The sequence below is a fragment of the Tachysurus fulvidraco genome, chromosome 2 (genome assembly GCF_022655615.1).
Source record: "Tachysurus fulvidraco isolate hzauxx_2018 chromosome 2, HZAU_PFXX_2.0, whole genome shotgun sequence".
In the NCBI taxonomy this organism is placed as follows: domain Eukaryota; kingdom Metazoa; phylum Chordata; class Actinopteri; order Siluriformes; family Bagridae; genus Tachysurus; species Tachysurus fulvidraco.
Window position 1 is genome coordinate 31,812,367 of NC_062519.1, and position 18,191 is coordinate 31,830,557.

Here is an 18,191-nt window from a genome sequence, read left to right on the forward strand (position 1 = left end):
GACCTCTGTATGCTGATAAACAGGACATATACTAAACTTTCCATTTCTCTGTAGAGGCAGATGTTCCCAGCTGTGATGGCTGCATCACTGTGACCAAATCTCATTTATTAACTAACGAAAGCAGAAAAATGCTTTAAAGTTTGAACGCCCTGCGATCTGCCCCAGAGGCGAGACCGCTATTGCAGAGCACATCAAGCTTTAACAACACTCCTGTCTGTCTTCAAACAGATGCTCCATTGTTTCCTCTCTCTCCCTCCCTCCCTCTCTCAGTGTCGTTTTGAGCATATGGGGAAAAACGACAGGATGAAGGAAAAGGGGAGGAAAAAAAACATTTGACTGACATCACCCAAACAATTAAAGCTGGCTGTGGACCAGTAACGAGAGGTTTCTGGCAAGCAAATTACACGCTGTGGCTCCTCCAGTGCTCACACTTTACCGAATTCCTTCTACAACATATTTCAGGCCCTCTGGCCACAAACAGCGGAGTTCCCTTTGAACAGCTAGCGCTTAAATCCTAGTGATAAATTCCTACCTTAGAAGTTTTCCCCTTGCACAGAAACCAGGACTCAACATGATCATAACAAATTCCTTGGAAACAAAATAATAGGATTTTTTGAGGCTGAGATGTGTGCTGTGTATAAACACATTCAGGAAAATTAAACTACAGTGGAGAGGCAATAATAAGACAGAATCATAAAGAATCGTACAATCATGACTCCAGTACTGGAATAAAAACATTTACGTTGGGAGTATAAACACAGATGTGTTTATATGAGAGGTGGAAGGTAGTAATTAGATCATGCTATTAAAAAGGCAGAAACGATTCATTACAATATGATTTACAGCTTTTTCAGTGAGATACAATATGCATCACTGTTAACACTGTTGGTGTGAGAGACCTCACCTAACTTCACTGGGACCAATACGTGGATGCACATTTACCGGGAAGCTGATGCCACACCCTCTTCTTGTGGACTGACAGCAGAAAATCCATTATCTACATCAATGCAGCTTAAACTGATATAAAAGTCATGCCTCCATGACAAGCACATAGACCTCCTTCAATGTGAGTGACAGGTACAGTGGTCACGCCTCCTTCAATGTGAGTGACAGGTACAGTGGCCATGCCTCCTTCAATGTGAGTGACAGGTACAGTGGCCACGCCTCCTTCAATGTGAGTGACAGGTACAGTGGCCATGCCTCCTTCAATGTGAGTGACAGGTACAGTGGCCACACCTCCTTCAATGTGAGTGACAGGTACACTGGCCACGCCTACTTCAATGTGAGTGGCAGGACACTGAGGCATACAGGACACGCCAACCAGCAACAGAACTGGTGATCAGGGGAACCATCTCCAATGGGATGACCAGCACAGTGACCACACCCACCTTTAATACACATGACCATTTCCACTGGTACTGACATGCCTCCTGCACTGAGACCACGACTTCTCGGCACATCATCTTCATATCCGTGATCAACCAAGTTAACTATTTCACTAATGAGGTGAAGGCCAAGAAAACTAATAAAGAACACATTCAGGAGTGAAGACAAATAAACACATCATTGATAGTTCTCTGGGGTTAAACATTTGTGAGCCTCACATTAAATCTCACAACTACTGTGCAGCATGAACATGTGTAAATCTCTCAACTGCATCCCCAATTGAACAAAGATAACCTTTATCATAAATCCTCATTTCCTAAATACACAATGCATTTCACAATTCGTTTGGTTGGACTGTAAATCCCTTAAGCATGAAACATAATATACACTCACACAGACAGGAGATTTAAACTGACGCTTGATAAGGTGTGAACATGCCCTGACAAGCCCACACTGGCTCGCTCACTTGATCTCTCTGTCCTTCTCTCTCTCTCTCTCTCACACACACACACACACACACACACACACACACACACACACACACACACACACACACACACACACACACACACACACACACACACACACACACACACACACTGCTCAGGGTCAAGCAAGCAGTGGCAGCTTTGTAGCCTGGGGATTTGAACTCACAACCTTCTGATTAGTAGTCCAACACCTTAACCACTGAGCTACCACTTCCATATAAACAGGTTATAACTGTTTACAGTGGCTATAAAGTAAGTAAGGAACAGGAAATGCCTCATTTTGTGAACCTCCCAGAATAAGAATTCTGAGTGATTTCTTACAAATAAAAAGTCTCATTTCATTCTTTAATAAATACAAAAAAATGTATTATTTTACTGAGAAATAAACACTTAGATATGTGCTGCTAGTAGAAAAGAATACGAGTCTATTGATAATTATTTTCCTATAACAGCATGACATGTAATGTTTGATTCCTTACTTATTAAGTGACATCATTCTTTGTGTTCAGACCAAAGCTAACCCAGGAGAGCCCAGGAGTTTTCTGTCAGCCGTGACCGCACCTGAGACATTAACCACCACCACCACCGACAAACACCCCCCCCCCCCAACATCACCAACGCACTTCATTTCATTTCTGATCACCAACGATTAGATAATCATCTGTCTGACACCTCCAGTCTGGCACTAATTCACTTAACCACACACAGATAATCAGCTGAACAAATTCTAGATGAGACACGGCAGATTAGAATCTGTTAGGTGCATAATATCAATGTCTTAACGTAGTAGAGCAATAAACTGGTAGATACACACACTCCTCATCGCTAATTATACAGACATAGCCTCTGACTGGTCAGAAGGTGGTGATACATTGTCGCAGGTTTATATGAACATACTCATTCTAATTAATCATCAGTAGTAACAGCTCCATTCACATTAACTTGTACGGATGACACTTAACTGCATAAATCTTTCTAAAGAACTAAATAAAAAAAAAGGTAAGGAGGTTTCTAGATGATGTTTAACATTTATGGATGGAGTCTCCAGTGTCAGAGCTTTCAACCAACTTTACATCTTTATCTGCTCAGCTAGGATTTATTATTATTTTGTATTGTTTTGTTGCATTGATTTCTGGCTGACGAAGGAGAGGAATGATGCAACCATCATTCCTTAATTCTGTGCTTTTCATAGAAATAAAACACTTCAGGATTTGCAGTAATGGGAAAATATTTCATTTCAGGGTGCCAACAGAACCTCTGCGTCATGACACCATGCTGTCACCACACCGATTATTTCCCTAGAACAGTAAAAGACTTTATAAGATTTTAGTCTTCACCCGTTGGCACTTGGAGTGATGGATGAACGATTAGTCAAAGCTTTTAAAATCAAGTGCACCCTCCTGACAGACAACTGTTGTTTCCTGCCTTCATGTGCAAACACATTTACACACATTTGCTGAAAAAAAAAGAAAGAAACAGAAAACAGAACCGGAGGTGTGTGACAAAAGGCTTAGATCAGATTAAATATTCATCTCCACACACACACACACACAACATACAGTCATAAAACACTGCAACCCATAAATCTCAGTGTACCATCACACACACACACACACACACACACTGTGTTATCTCAGCTTGGCAGTGCTACGACGCACTACACAATAAGCGGCTTTGTGTTGTACTGTGTGATCTGTTTACACAGAGACAGGTCGAGCGGCTCAGCTGATAGTCGTTAGAAGGTGATTTCAGTTCAAAAGCAATTCGTTCCCACTCTGAGGGGGGGCAGGAAACGGAGGAGTGTTTCAGTGCCACAGTGGTCTATTGTTCAGGTCGAGGTCTATGCTTACAGTACAGCAGACGAAACTGGTGAGAAAATAAAACCGAGGAGAAAGGAGAGTAAGGCTGTTTTCACGTGTGCAGTACTTAGTGTGTTCAAACAGAACCCTGGTGTGTTCTCCTCCTCCTCGGTGTAGATCCGCGAGTGTCTGATCACAGCGTTGTCCGACTGCTTTCAAGCGACACCGATTTCTTCGAGAAAACGAGTTGATTTCAAATCGTCTCGACTGCAGGAAGAGCTATGGGTTGGAGTATTGATGTTTTGTTTTTTAGATGTGTGCTGCTAAACTGAAGTGTATACATTTTTATACCAGCTGTATTACTAAAATACTCCAACAATTTACTTAGCACAGACTCGGTTCCCTTCCTTCTTCATATACACAAGATGTGATGATTTGCTTCTATTGATTTTTTTTTCCATTGAGGCTCCATTTTTTATGAGAACACAATGATGCCACCCTAAAGAGTCTTATTCCTCATAACCACCACAGTAATTTGCCCACAATCACAAAGAACATAATAGTCACCCGTTTCTAGTTCTTATATGCAGCTAGAAACAGCCATGTGCCCTCATCATCTCAGTGTTTTCTCTCTCTTGAAATCAATAAAAAAAAAATCTGATTGTTTGGGAGAAGCATCTTTATCTCTGACTGTTACAAAGCGCAAACACTGGAGACTCGTTAAACCAATAAGCATTTCCGTGTAGCCTACAGTCCCCTGCGTTACTATAGAAACACTAACCCCTCCAAAGCGTTCAGACAGGAGACTCGACTCGGACTCGGTATAGCTTTGTCTGCTCACTCGTTCCACACTGAATGTGTTAAAGTCCTCGAAAAGCTGCACAAAGTAACATCTTGGAGCTATAAATACAGTTATGTCGTTTGTGCAAACAGCAGAGTAATTAAGGCTACACAGCATGCACCGTTTCCACGACTACAGCTTGATACACACATGGGCAAGTTTTATTACCTTACTGCTGTACATAGTAAACGTTTCAACACGCAGCAATAAACTAGAGTTGTGCGAGATGGAGAAGCAGACAATCCCTTCTTTGAACAGCTTGCACATTTTACAGGCTGTAAGAAAGATGGACTGTACAAAATATATACACTATATATTCCCAATACTTCAAGACGCTCTTGTATAACTTGCCAGGTTTTTGCAAACATAAATTTTCCTTTTGCATGGATGTGTCCTTAGCCATGTGGTGTATTTCAAGCCAAACTGATTGTTTTTTTATTCAACACAAAAAAGGAGTGGGATGTTCAAGTGAATTTCATAACTTGAATAAATTGAATCTTGCTGCTTGATGTAGGAGAAGAGTTTAGAATAAAAGCATTGGCTTTTTTTTGATACAACATATTTATTTTCTATCATGTATTACTTTACTTAACCATCTAAATGTGTTATGCAACTGGATCCTAAATTTATGTTTCTTCTTTCTATCCATGTGAAGGTGTACTATCAGGTATCTTGTGCACTACACAGGCCTTAACTCCATTATATTACACTCTCTAAAGGAAGCTCATATAGGTTGATGAAGTATAAACCTGATCAGAATCTACTATCTTGTTATTTTTTAAAAGAATCAATAAAAGGAGAAGAACTGCTGGGCCAATGTCCAAGACCTTCTACACTCACCTGCACTGTGTCAGCACTGTATGTTGTTGGTGTGATGACTGACGTATTGCGTTTATTCATTTTTCTTTGCTGTTCGAGCTTTTCTCTGTCCTTCTCCACAGCTCGCGTGGATTCGCGTAATCTCTCCAGGTCCTGCTGGTATTTCTGCTTCTGGTTCTCCAGCTCTTTTTTCTCCTGAGCAAGTCTCTCCTCCAGCTTCCTGCACATGTCCTCTCTCTCCTGCAGCCGGAGCTGCTCAGCCTCGTTCTGTTTCAGCTGTCTCGCGCGCTCGCGCTCCCAGCGCTCTTGCTCCTGCTGCTGCTGCGCCTGGACCCGCTGGAAGTGAGCCATCTCCTCACGGTGCTTTTCCAGATTCCTCTGTTTCTCCTGCTCCAGGAGCACATCCGTGCCCCGCTGCCGCTCTGCTGAGAACAGAGATGCTCGCTGCAGCTCAATCACGCTGTCCTGCTGAGAGACGATTGCCTGTAAACCAGAAGACAGAAAAAAAAACAGATTGGTTAAACAGAAGGACCTCATGGATGATCTTTAATTTTGACTTTGACTTCTTAATGTCTCCTCTGGTTGCTTTCACTTCTGTTAGTCCAAAGTCCAAATCAGAGAGAAACAAAATCTTTTGGCCTGTTTGCATTTCATCACCTCAGGTCTGCAAACCCATAACACACCGTGTGTTTTGTTTGCTTCCTGCAGTCGAGTCGAAGCTGAATCGCTTTACCAAACTATCATTTTTTTTAAAACTGCAATTATGTTCACTTATATGTGGACGGGGTTATTAAGATGATCACGGACATGAGCCTGGCTGCTGTGTTCTCACCTGCTTAAACAACTGCCCCACAGGGGAGAACTACAGGGTTCAACTAAAACACAATAAACCCTGCTTAACTCAAATCATGTCTTGGTGAAGGTTTACAGCCTGATGCTTTTCTAAACCTTCCCTGACACATAGGTATAATTCTCTTGTTTAACTGTGCTGATATTACATTACCTGTAGACTGTAGAGCTGCTGGGAAAGCCGCAGAACCCGGTCAGAGAACTGCAAAAACAGGAAAAGAGAAACAATGAGACTTGCCATGGGTGACAATAAAATAAAACACTCTGTCATAGTGTCAGTGGAAAATAATCAGTGACTGATTGGTGTGATTACAGCAGAGTTACCCTTGATTTGTCCTAAAACAGCACATCCGGAAGTGTTTCATTCCTCTTAGAACACAGCAATTTCTCAACCACTACCATTTTCATTATTTAATGAACCGGCCACATTTTTATCCAGTTATGTTTAACACAGCCCGTAGGTCTCGGTCACAGAAAGAGAGACGTGATCTCGGACCATGTTGGCTAACAACATTAAACGTATGTAGTAGTTGTAGAATGAGCCGAATATGCTCAGAGCTCAGAGGAAGTTTCTCACCTCTGTGTTTGGAAACTTGGAGCAGATCATATTCCAGCTGGGTAAAGTCATGTTATCCTGAGAGAGAGAGAAACAGGAGGGGAGAGAGAGAGAGAGAGAGAGAGAGAGAGAAGATCTCTCTGATGATGTTGAAGTGCATGAAGAGAAACGCAGCAAAGTGACTCGTGTTCTTGTGTCTTTTAGGGGAATTCAGAAAGATGAACACTAAGTGTGTGCGTGCGCGTGTGTGTGTGTGTGTGTGTGTGTGTGTGTGTGCGCGTGCGTGTTCTCTCACAGTCTCTTCTAGTCCATGACTTGCAGCCATTTCTTTAAGCTGAGGGTCTGAACTGGCTCTCTGACTCCTATCCCTGGTCTTTCCTGTTCCACCTGAATGTTTCTTCATGCTGCCTTCTGTACAACAGACACACAAACACACATTTACATGCTATAAAAGATGAATAATATTAAGAAGCTGTTACAATATGTATATCATGCATGCTGCAAAAAATGGCATCACATTAAGAGAGCCAATATAACATTCAAGATGATGGAGTGACTTTGAACAGATGTTAAGTTGTTATTACAGATAGATTTGTGAACTGTTATAACATGGCAGATATATAAAGGACATGTTATTACTGAAGTACAATGCAAATGAGCCATTATAACAGATGTGTGATGATACAAGTCATTAATCATGATGCGAGACTGATAAATGATGACGTTACAGAGGCATTGTACTATATGTCATTACGTTTCTATAATGGCTGGAAGTCCCAAGTATGTTTTGCATGTTATAACAGCAGATGAAGCTGAAATAACTGAGCACTCTGTAGTGTGCACTTCTGCAGAGATTAAGATGTGTGTAACTTGTTGCTCAGGTATTGCAAGTACAGAAAATTAGGAGAATGAGGTGTAAGAGTTCGTACGTTTCTGCAGTACACTGATTGCGCTGTCGTAGCCTCCAAATGTTCCCACTCTCCTGGGCAGTGAGTTGGAACTCTGATTCTCTTGTGTGTGTGAAAACACTTTCACATTAGACACCAGAATGTTCTGCAGGTTCTCCACTAGAGGTAAGAGACACAGAAAGAAAGAAAGAAAGAGTCTCACTCAACACGGTGTCAGATACGTTCACTCGCACGCTCACACACACACACACACGCTCACACACACACGCTCACACGCTTCCTTTACTGTCTAATAAACAAATTTCCAACAAGTGGCCATGAGAGAGTTTCAGTGCAGTCTATGTGCCCAGCACTGTGAAGTGATAACAGCGGAGGTGTGGTGCGGAAGATACCCTCTGTAATGGCTCCTTTGAGCAATTGCTCCCCCTGCTGGAGTTCTGATGTGTCGCCCCGCAGCAGATGATGACACCGAGTTCCCGCGTCCTCTGAAACACCCACACACTCGGCCAGATCGGCAAACAACCGCAGTTTGTCTGTGAGAGCCTGCCTGATCTGAGCATCCTTCATCGTCAGATGTTCTGTGAGGAGGAATGTTATTAGATCATCATCATCTTTTCCTTTTAGATAGCTGCTAAAGTTCTGACCCCTCCCAGCAATGGCCAATTCACATAAATGCAAGTGAAGTAGGTTTTATCTTTTAGATTTACGGACTGCTTTTCTTTCATTCTTTATGATTTAGATCATTATTTGCATAGACTAAAAGTCTGTCATGAGTCACAGTTTCAACTAATAAAATACTTGGCAAAAAAATATTTTTGTTCAAAATAAAGACAAAAATGAGATTGTTTGCTGATGCTGATTATCTACTCAACTAATCTTCTCAGCTTTTTTAATATTTTTAATATCCATGGCCCCAAGCACAAGATGCTAGGATCACTGGGATCCAAGGCATTAAGCACCATTCAATTCAAGTTTATTTGTATAGCACTTTTTACAATGGACAGAACATACTGTAAACACAGAACAGAAGGTAAACATAAGGAGAAATATAGAGAATATAGTAAAAAATTCAAGACATATATAGTTCACAGTGTGTATGTATGTATGCATGTATTTATCACATCCATTTCAGTTCTTCTACAAATCATAAAATGCTCACAAACTAGTTACCTAGCAACTGATTGCTTGCACCCCAAATTAGCTCAAGTTATACATTACCTTGAATTTCTCTGAAGCGTTGCTGTCTCACTCCCTCCTCTTCAGTAAAGAGTTTCTCCTCTGTGTGAGGACAGCTGCAGCACACACACACACACACACACACACACACACCGTCAAAAAGAAAGCAAAGCCAAGTACAAATGCTACCAAATTCCTCATATTGAGTGGAGTCATGTGATATCAAATTGGCACAATAAAAAAACTAAAAAAGGCTAATAAAAAAAAGTATACAGTGATCCCTCGTTTATCTCGTTTAATGGGGACCGGAACCCCTCGCGATAGGTGAAAATCCGCAAAGTAGGACTGCCCACATAGGAATTTCCGTATGCGTGTGTGTGGGTACCAGAATGTTTAAGATATGTATATTTATACTTTATATATATTTTTTTCTTAAATCTATTTAATTATAAAACCTTAATATTATACATTCACTCACTCACATATATTTTACTTAAATCTTTAAGTCTTTTTTGATGTAGTGCACTGTCGATTCCTTCACTCCATAATGGCGTGCCACCGCGGCATATCTTCTGCCCTGTTTTAACATATCTAAAAGTTTGACCTTTTCAATTATGGTCATAATCTTCGTCTTCCTCTTGGGCTCACTAGTGGAATCTTTTGCAAGCGCATGGTGCTTAGGAGGCATTGTAAGGGCTTAACGAAAACACAATACGTGAGACACAGTATTAACGAGTGTGCCGAGATACAACAAGGGAAGAAGCTGGGAGAGGATGCGATGATGCGCAAGGAGCCAATCACGTGCCTTGTCTGAGTGCCCGTGGTTATGTACAAAGCCTCAGAGAGTTTCTCTCTTTGTCTGGCATCCTGGGAAACCGTTGTTATTTTTATTTTTCTATGAATAATCTAAATCACTGATGCACCGAGGCCGCTAAACTTGAACCGTGAAACTTGAACCGCGAAGTGGCGAGGGATTACTGTAAATACATTGAAAAGCTGACATCACAAATTCCAAAATATTCTGAGAAATGATTGAGAAGTTGTTGTTAGTTGTAATTTCCTGTTTCATTATGTCACTGCCCTCATACTGTTTTGTTTTCACTTTAACAACACCCATGAAGCAAAATTAGATTTATTATAGCTAATGCTTTTTCTGTAAGACATTAAATCATAATGGGGATGTGGGAGCCTAGTGGTTAAGGTGTTGGGCTACCGATCGGAAGGTTGCGAGTTCGATTCCTATGTAAATGTAAATAAAAAGAAAGAATTCACTCTACCCGCTTTTATTTTTTCATTTAAAGTGATAACGTTGGCTGTACCTGTCGACGGCCTGGCGAATGCATGTGATCCAGGTGTTGCGCTCCTCTTTTGAGGACGTGTGGATCTCGTACATCTCAGGCTCGTTGGACGAGGCGCAGATGAGGAACATGGCCTTTTCCTCGTGTGCCACCTCTCTGACGATCAGCTTCTGCAGGGAGATCACCGACGGCTTCCCGTCCTGCAAAACACCGCAAAAATGTTACCCTCTATAAAAATCCTGACTCCAGTTCACTAGGGGGGGTCATAATGATGTCACATGAGTGAGTGTGGTTAAAGTATTATTTGTAATGACAGTTAAACAAAGAATGATTCAACACACTTAAATCTGCGATTGATTCAATCCCCAATGAATGACCGTTACTATAGAAACCGTATGTATTATAAATGTGTAGGAAACTGAAACGCATTTAAATTTACATTGTCTTTATTATTTTCCTAAAGCACTAACACTGACAAAAAAGTGGATATTCTATTCTATTAATTATAATATTTTCACTAATAGATGCTGTAGAGAATGAGCATGAAAGCTTAAACGTACCACAGCAGAGAAGACATATCTCTGGTCCTTGTCTTGTAGCAGGAGCAAAACGTCTGTGAGCAGCACAGCTAAGATATCTGATGGAAAGAGAAGCGTTCAGGTTTAATCCGGTGTTGTTTAAGTGAGGAAAAGAATGTGAGAAACATTTCTGAGAAGTTCTCAGTGTAAAAACCAAAAGTATTGTATATATATATATATATATATATATATATATATATATATATATATATATATATATATATATATATATATATATATATATATATATATATATATATACACACACACACACACACACACACACAATATATTTTTGAGATTTCATTCATTCTACAGTGACATCACTCAGAAAATCAGTCAGACAACACGAGACATAAAAACAATAACATAATGGATTCTGTATACGTTTCTGTATCTGTAAAGCATTAATACAGAATAAAGAAATTAAGTGTCTGTGGATGAGTTAAAGTGAATTAAAGAGAAACATTTCCCAAACTCGTACAGTAGCCTGCAAACGTTTGTACAGACGCATTCAAATCTAATGAAATGAATTGTTTTTACACGAATAACTGATGATAATGATCAGTAGACAGTATTAACATACGTGGACATCACATTGCATCTAAAATGCAAGCCAAACCAAAGCTCGGGTCTTAGGAGGTTAAACTAAACCACGTAATCATCTGGTGGCTTTAAAATACTCAATTCTCTTCGGTGCTCGGTCATAGAGCTTTATAATAAAAGACCAAAGATTTAATGAAATGATATTTGATCATTTGATTTAATGTTTGATCCTTTATTCTAAAGCTCTATGACCGAGCGCTGAAGAGAATTGATACTGACAGTATTTTAAAGCCACCAGATGATTACATGGTTTAGTTTATTACGGTTTACTGACATTAAATTGCTGATGGGGAAAACTAGACTAGTCAGTTCTAGCAAGTATCAGTAGCTAAATTAGATTTACTATTATAAACAATGTAGATTTGGTGTAACTCTGAGGAAGAAAGACAGAAAATCAAAAAAGTGTCCGAGCTGCTTGTCCCGATGAAGGTCACAGAAATATACTTGCTGTTATTTTTAGTTAAAATGCAACACTGGAACTCTGGCAATTGCATATTTTAATTCAGCAGGTTGGAAATCTCTGTATAGCCGCTTTAACCAGCAGTTTGACAACCATGTTTGTTTTACACGCTTATCCCTCAGGTAAAAAGTCACACAGTGTTAACCTGAATACATAAATTAATGTCTAAAATGATCAAATATTCACTAGTGATTGAGAACAAAAAATGAAAGCAGCCTAAGATGGAAGTGTATTTCATTTGATTTTATACAGTGATCGAAGGAAAATCACTCGTGTATTTATTACAGCATCTGGGTCTAGTTATTTGTCATCAGCTCACATGAGCACAGCTTCAGGACTCGTAGACGTACCCTTGAGTCTGCCAGAGGCGGCTTTCCAGTTGACCATGCCCTCAAAAAGAAGTCTCCGTTTGCCCTGCGTCACGTCCTCCCTCCTGAAGATGCGTCCATCCTTAATCTTTCCGAACGCTTTAGGCTCCATCTTGGCAGCAATCTCTCTGAGCCGCGTCTCCTTCTCGTACAGGTTCACCAGAGAGTCCACCTGAACTATGGCACTTTTTATCAGACCCAGAGCTCGTGCCAGCTGCTCGTGTTCCTCAGAGTTGGCTGTGGAGAAAACACGGACAACATTATAACAAGTATCAGAAGGTTTTGCTACACGCTGATAGACAGCTCAGAGTGACAGCTTTCATTTCCTGATATTTACTAATTCTGATGCACTTCTGTGTAATAACCTTTTATATATATTCAATAATCCAGTAGAAGTGCAACTGACAGATTCTTTTTTTTTACCTTAAAGATACCGTTAAAGAAAAGTATCTAAAATAAAGTAAAAACATCTCCCATCACTACAATCCGAAAGAAACCTGAAGTACGACACGTCTTTGCTTTGGGGATTTTTTTCAAGTCCAACTGTCCTTCATTATTCTCACTTGATTCTCTATGTATTTTGATATAAATGGTACATTTATTAAACCAGGCCAGACCTTCTGTGTACTGCAGCATGCGCTCTACGAGAACGGGATATTTCGTGATGCGCTGTGTGACGAGCAGGATGCACTCAGGAATGCCGAGCCGTCGCACGATAGACAAGTTGTTTATTTTCTATAAATAAAAGGAATGACAAAACAGTGACACAGTGCTGAATAAAATCAGACTTTAAATTATTTGGATGCTCATAATAATAATAACAACAACAATAAGATTATAATCAACACTGTTTTAGCACAAGTTCCTTATTTCAAAAGCAACGTGAATAGAATAAGAATTATGTGCTTAAGTTATGAAAAGAACTCTGGACCATGTCATTATAATACTGTTTACAGTCTTCACTAGTAGTCAGTTAGAATGATATAAATGTGTTTTTAAGGTTTAAATAAATACAGCAGTTATTCACAAAATAAGGAATGAGAGAGGAACGCCATCTTCTCCACCTACCCTTATATGGTTCTGAAATTTCTTGTTGCTCTGCAGCTGCTCTTTGTAGTAGTTGACGGCTTCGGTGTGGTGACTGCAGAACAAGCCGTAGCTTTCCTTCATCCGCTCTCCGAGTTCACCTGAAAACTGCACGAGAAAACAAAGGTCTAAATGTGCATCAAAAGAACACAATCTATCGAGAAGAATGATGCTGAACTGGTAGCTCCAAGCTTCTGTCACAAGGTGGCTACTTCAGCTTTGTAATTCCAGTGGAAAATTAAAAGTGGAAAAGTTCTACATCATTTCTATTTACCCCCCCCTTTACGAAGTCATTTTAACTCCGTCTCTTTACTGTTAAGGTAAAAATCGAGCAACCCGTGTCAGGCTGGTATAAAGAAGTAATGTAAAACAAGATGGTGTGATGAAGCAGGGTTAACTTCAGCTCTCCAAATCCCTCTGATATCCCAGCTATCTGCAGGAAACTATGATTTCCATTTATTATATAAGATGCACTTTTTCGATGCTTAAAGACACATTGAATGCTGTGAACTCGTATGAAACGAGGTCATACTCATTATTACCAGTGACGGCTATAAACAGTCACCTCACCAAGCTCTCTCTTAACTTCTATGTTACAAAGCACTGACCCTCGTGTGTCAGAAATGTCCTTGTTTATGTGGCGCATCAAGTACATCTGAAGAAGCTGTTATAAAAATGCCAACCTATGAGAACATTAATATAAATCTGTGATTTGAAGTTAAACAGCATTTCACAGCAATCAATCAGAATCTCGAACCTGACAGCGTTGTGATATAGTGTTTGTGATCATCCTGACTTTATCCGCGATGCAAACTACCTGTTCACTGAGGATATCTGCCACGCTGTGGATGACGTAGTTGCGTTGGCTCCCCGGTTCCAACGTTTCCTGGCGTCGTTCACGGAGGCGGGACAGGAAATGGCCGTGTAGATCCAGCAGGATTTCAAGCTGTGGGAATAAACAGTCCAGTCTGCGCTCGTCCAGCTGCAGAGTCTCACGCAGCTCGTGCACGTACACTAGCAGCATGATCTTTAGTGTGCGCACATGATGCATCTCTGTCTGGATCAGCTCTAAAACAAACAAGTCACACAGAATTAATATTGACGAATAAACACATGCATTTTGTGCCAAATATTTGAAAAGTGTAAGAAATTTGATATTGAATCTTCAACATTGTAAAATGTTAAGAATTTGTGGCAAATCTAAAATCTAATAGAACTGTAACATGCTTTTAAAAAGTTCATGAATCTTTACATCGGAAAGAGATTATTTGTTTTTATTTATAATAACGAATATTTAAAAACCATTGAACATTACTGATGTTTTTTAGGTTACTGAATGATAGGTATGATATATACACACATCAATCTAGAGGATAATGAAGGTCATGTGACTAAAGCAAAGACTTTACAAAACAGCTAAATACACTCTTTATATTGCTAAGAAGTCTTATTTAAAACAAATCACCAGAGCATTATGGGCATTTTGCATGAAATGAATGCACTACCTTTCGTGGTGCATTGCGGGATTGATGGAGTGCATTTACTTTAATAAAACAAAATCCCAGACACATTCCTTCTCCAGTGAATAACATCCTCTAGTGATGACTGTGTGTGTATGTGTGGGGTTTAAGCTTTTAAAGGCCCTATATTGGAATTTCATTAAAGATTATATATATGCAGTACTACTTTGTTCACCATTTCAACTCACTACTACATGTGTACAGGTTCAGCTGACCTGCTGGTAAGAGATAAGACTTGAGATAACGTGCTCTGAGGCTGTGCAGCACTCATCACTGTGAAAGGTGTGGCACATGGGGTGTGTAGGTGTACAACTCACACACACACTCACCATATATCACGTCCTGTCTCTTAATCACTTCTTTGGAATATTTCTTTAAGAAATGCTGATCCACGGCCAAACTCCATGACTCCACCTCAAAGTCCTGAGCCATCAAGTCCAGCTCCAATCTCACAGAGCTGTAGTATGCATCTACATGTACACACACACACACATGGTTCCTTTACCATTTAGAATGTACTTCATAAAATGCTATTTCTAAATGTTTTACTTAAAACTGTAAGATTATTAGTAGAACATTTTTTTTAGCTCTCAGTGTAGTGGCACTGCACACAGCTTTTATACCAGCCACTGCCACAGAGTGCAGAGAGTGTCTTCTGTGCACGAATGTCAGGGTTTCTAGATAGAACCAGTCCAAAATGTAACATTTGGTTTAGATTTTGCAGTCTATGCCCTCAATCAAAATAGTGGTTTTGGACACTATATTGGTTAAAATCCAAAATAAAATTGTTCCAAAAAAAAAAAATAATAATTTATATATATATATATATATAAAAACAGCATTTATCTCACCTTCCACGATGACAGACTCAGCCGTCGAAGGGGCAATGGAGATGGTGTCCTCCGTGTGCCGTTTGATTTTGAATGCGTCTACTTCATCCATCTCCCCTGTGATAGAGCTGAAACAGAAGAGCCCAAAGTTCTGTAAGGAATCCAGTCTTTATGTCTAACCACCACTCCATCTCATTATCACCACTGACCTGGAGCTGCTGGTGTGGCTGGGCGTGTGGTTGGTGCTGTGAGCGTTCTGCTGCCTGCTGGCTCCTCGGGGAAGGACGGTCATGCCTGTAGCCAAGTGGATGGCGCCATCGGAGGCGAGGCACGGCTCCCTCAAGGCTGTGGAGAGACGAGACAAGTAAGAACGGGAGGAATGGAGAAGCCACGAGTTGCCGAGATGCCAGCCGATGCGGTGACACTCAAAGAGAAACCCCAGTGAAGCAGATGTGAACTTTTTCCATGCTTTATGTTTCCTGCGTGTGGCAGGGGCCATCTTCACTCACACAACTTCTCAGAGGAGGAAGAACCATCAACAGATATGGAGAAAAAAATAAAAGAGACAAGTTATAATTCTGAAAAGACAAGCCTGATTTTCGCCTCTCGTCTCTCCTTCTCGTCTCTCCTGCTGCGTGGGAGAGGAGCTTAATGCGAAAGCTTAGTGACAGAATGCTTTATGCTGAGATTAATTATAACTAGAAAGATCCCATGGGGGAGGATAATCAGCCTCCCAAATACACACCCATGCATGTTATTTTATCAAGCAATATGCAGGTGACTAGTGAGCCAGTGGTATATTACCGTGGGCAGTTTTCTGTGATATCTCAATAGGTTATTTTTATCCTTTTTCTCTTATGTGTAGCTTTAAGTAACATCAGCTCACACCACACCGTCTGTGATTATTTGCCTAGAATCAGATGCCATGGATGTTAAAAAACTGCATTCAGGATTTAATCACCTACATCAAGCAAAGAGGTGTTTCCTAATGCAATCAGCTAAAACTCGTAAGTCATGGTTCATGAGCTGGGAATAGGCCAAAAACAAAGCCAAACATCCCCTCAGATTGAAAACTCGGGATGGTCTGCTCAACCTGAATCTCTGAGATCAGTAAAAAAAAAAAAAAACCCACATCTTACCTTTAAAATGAGTCAACCTTATACACAAGTGTATGATTTAGTCCACATACAGATATATTTGCTGATTGAATCCATTATCATTATTATTGGTGTATTGTGGAGGCAACATCACATCATATTACAGTTAGCTGGCTCACTTGCTGCAAACATGGAGATGTGCGAGTTGATTCATAGATCCAGCCTGGGTTCGATTCACAGACAGGAAACCAACTCAGTGGCTGGAGACTGCACATATCAGTGCACTTGCAGTGTCTGTCTCAAGCCCTGATTAAATGGGAGGGCTGCACCTGGAAGGGCATAAAACCTGTGCCAAATAAAACATGCTGACCAACGACCTGCTATGGTGACTCCTTACAGGAGCAGTCGATAGAGTAACAGATCATCATCATCATCTTTTATTACTTACTACAACCCTGAAAGAATTCAACCATCCGAGTTGCACCGAATTTTCTAGACCATGCTGAAGGTCAGTGTAAGGGCCATATTTTCATTTTAATTACCATCTCAGCTACAGCACAACAGCTTTAATTTGGTGTCAGGGGGTTCCAACTCACAGGAGAAGCTGCCCAGATTTATCCATGTTAAGCCACAAAGACAGAAAAACACAGAGTATCAGGATCGCGAGAAAATCCAGCAAATTCGCTCAAACAACACGATAACTTCCAATGAATGAGATGGAGATTATATAGAAAAACGACAGACTTTATGACCCCTGTTTGTAAAAAATAATATCAAATATAAACAGGATTTATGTGACTCCACTTCGGAAGTGCAAAGGCTGGGCAGTTTAAAATGAAAGATTTGAAATGTGATTCTTTATAATGATTTAACTAGAACTACATGCCAAAAAGTGCTTCATTGCTCGATCGGAGAAACAAGACGTGTATGTTTTTAATCAGTCTATAATAACGGTCACCCTGTTTAATGTTTAAAGTTACAACATTACCTCTGACAGTTACAAAGTGCTGACACTAGAGACTCCTTCCTCCTAAATGTTAAACATCTCCTTACAGAAAATGTTCCATGTTTTTTTAAATCTGTGGATGTTTCGCTGTAGTTCATGTCTCTGAGCAACAATAACCTATTAGACCGAGGGTTTGATACCTTGGAGACCAAAAGAGCCATTTTGGCCCCTCTGCCACCAGATAAAGTTTAACCTGGAGCCACAAAACATCTGAACTTAAAGAATAGAACACAATTTCTTGTTTCATGCAGATGTAAGGCTGCCTAGTTGCACAGCAAGGTGGCACTAATGTAGTTACCTTTTTGTCACTGGCCCTGGCTACTCAGCAAATGCGCTACTGTTTTTGTTGTCTGCCAATACGATACATCAAACATACGGAATGGCTGGCAGCGAAAGCGAATAAATCTGACCAAGCAGAATTAAACTCATCCAAGATTCTTTTCTAGACTTATCCATAGTTAGCTTACGAGAGCAGGGGTCTGGACTGTAACATCAGCTACTCGCAGGTCAGGGTGCAGGA

At 40.4% G+C, this 18,191-nt stretch overlaps 1 protein-coding gene across 7 annotated transcripts in view; it reads right to left on the bottom strand.

Moving 5' to 3' along the window:
* Positions 1 to 18,191, bottom strand: part of arhgef18b (rho/rac guanine nucleotide exchange factor (GEF) 18b) — a 47,142-nt gene that overhangs the window by 7,007 nt on the left and 21,944 nt on the right. For 6 of the 7 annotated variants that reach the window (XM_047808429.1, XM_027158337.2, XM_027158330.2 and 3 more), the window contains 16 exons: positions 15,778 to 15,913; positions 15,590 to 15,696; positions 15,068 to 15,208; positions 14,036 to 14,286; positions 13,201 to 13,326; positions 12,750 to 12,867; positions 12,115 to 12,369; positions 10,681 to 10,757; positions 10,142 to 10,320; positions 8,865 to 8,938; positions 8,039 to 8,224; positions 7,668 to 7,805; positions 7,034 to 7,149; positions 6,760 to 6,816; positions 6,337 to 6,384; positions 5,355 to 5,816 (listed from right to left, as the gene is read on the bottom strand). In XM_047808429.1, coding sequence (XP_047664385.1) covers positions 5,355 to 5,816; positions 6,337 to 6,384; positions 6,760 to 6,816; positions 7,034 to 7,149; positions 7,668 to 7,805; positions 8,039 to 8,224; positions 8,865 to 8,938; positions 10,142 to 10,320; positions 10,681 to 10,757; positions 12,115 to 12,369; positions 12,750 to 12,867; positions 13,201 to 13,326; positions 14,036 to 14,286; positions 15,068 to 15,208; positions 15,590 to 15,696; positions 15,778 to 15,913 — 2,471 coding nt within the window. The remainder of the gene's footprint in view (positions 1 to 5,354; positions 5,817 to 6,336; positions 6,385 to 6,759; positions 6,817 to 7,033; positions 7,150 to 7,667; positions 7,806 to 8,038; positions 8,225 to 8,864; positions 8,939 to 10,141; positions 10,321 to 10,680; positions 10,758 to 12,114; positions 12,370 to 12,749; positions 12,868 to 13,200; positions 13,327 to 14,035; positions 14,287 to 15,067; positions 15,209 to 15,589; positions 15,697 to 15,777; positions 15,914 to 18,191) is intronic. The other variant, XM_027158371.2, reaches the window with a different exon arrangement.